This window comes from Sinocyclocheilus rhinocerous, unplaced genomic scaffold, assembly GCF_001515625.1.
Source record: "Sinocyclocheilus rhinocerous isolate Xijiao unplaced genomic scaffold, SAMN03320098_v1.1 scaffold23959, whole genome shotgun sequence".
Lineage (NCBI taxonomy): Eukaryota > Metazoa > Chordata > Actinopteri > Cypriniformes > Cyprinidae > Sinocyclocheilus > Sinocyclocheilus rhinocerous.
In genome coordinates, this window is record NW_015643164.1 from 1 (window position 1) to 1,031 (window position 1,031).

At 29.5% G+C, this 1,031-nt stretch overlaps 1 gene segment (V, D, J or C); it reads left to right on the forward strand.

Moving 5' to 3' along the window:
• Positions 1–266: 266 nt before the first annotated feature.
• Positions 267–1,031, forward strand: part of LOC107756979 (Ig lambda-3 chain C region-like) — a gene marked incomplete at its 5' end in the record, with an annotated part of 2,057 nt that continues 1,292 nt past the window's right edge. Inside the window, 1 exon segment of the C gene segment in view lies at positions 267–308. Coding sequence covers positions 267–308 — 42 coding nt within the window.

Genomic DNA, 1,031 nt, shown 5'->3' on the forward strand with positions numbered 1-1,031 from the left:
CACTGGCAGACCAATAGGTCATTGTTATCTGGGCTGGTCATAAAAGAATTACATTGTTTTCAAGCAATAACAAACATGTTGAGTGTACTTTATATGAAAGAGTTTCGTTCTTACTTTAAAAAAAATAAGTCAAACTGACTGAGTGTTGCCATCAGCTGAGATATTTCTGCTATCAGTGTGTTGAAGTGTTGTTTCTCTCTCTGCTGGAGTTTGTGTTCACTCGAGTGGAAGAGAGGTTTTTGTACGAGTGTTTCATTAGATTGTAGCACTGTGGTGGACTTTCGGTGGAGGAACTAAACTGCTGCTCGGTAAGTCTGTTTAACTCTGTCGTATAAAAATATTGATATTTATAGATTTAAGAAAACGTTAAATTTATAATTCTCCATTGAAAACATACAATTTAGACTGTATAAAATGTTTAAAAAATTGGAAAAAAAAAATATATATATTATCTTTGTAACAATAAATATAATTAACAATAGTTTAGATTTTTTTATCGTTTAAAAATACGTTTAGATATTGAGAAGAACTGAATTATTGTTAATACTAGTTTAGGCACCAATTCTCACTATTAACTAGTTGTTTATTAGCATGCATATTACTAGCATATTGGATGTCTTATATTCATATTAGATTCTCACTATTAACTAGTTGTTTATTAGCATGCATATTACTAGCATATTGGATGTTTTATATTCATATTAGTACTTATAAAGTATTTAGTAATGCCTTATTCTGCATAAGTATATTTTAGATCCCTTAATCTAACCCCATACATAAACTTAACAACTACCATGCTAACTATTAATAATCAGCAAATTAGGAGTTTGTTGAGGGTTTGTAGTTAATAGTTAATAGTGAGAATTATAAGTGTGACCAAATTATTTACTTTGAAGAAACAATGGTAACACTTTAGAATAGGGAACACTTATTCACTATTAACTACGACTTTTCCCTCAATAAATTCCTAATTTGCTGCGTATTAATAGTTAGTAAGGTAGTTGTTAAGTTTAGGTATTGGGTAGGATTAG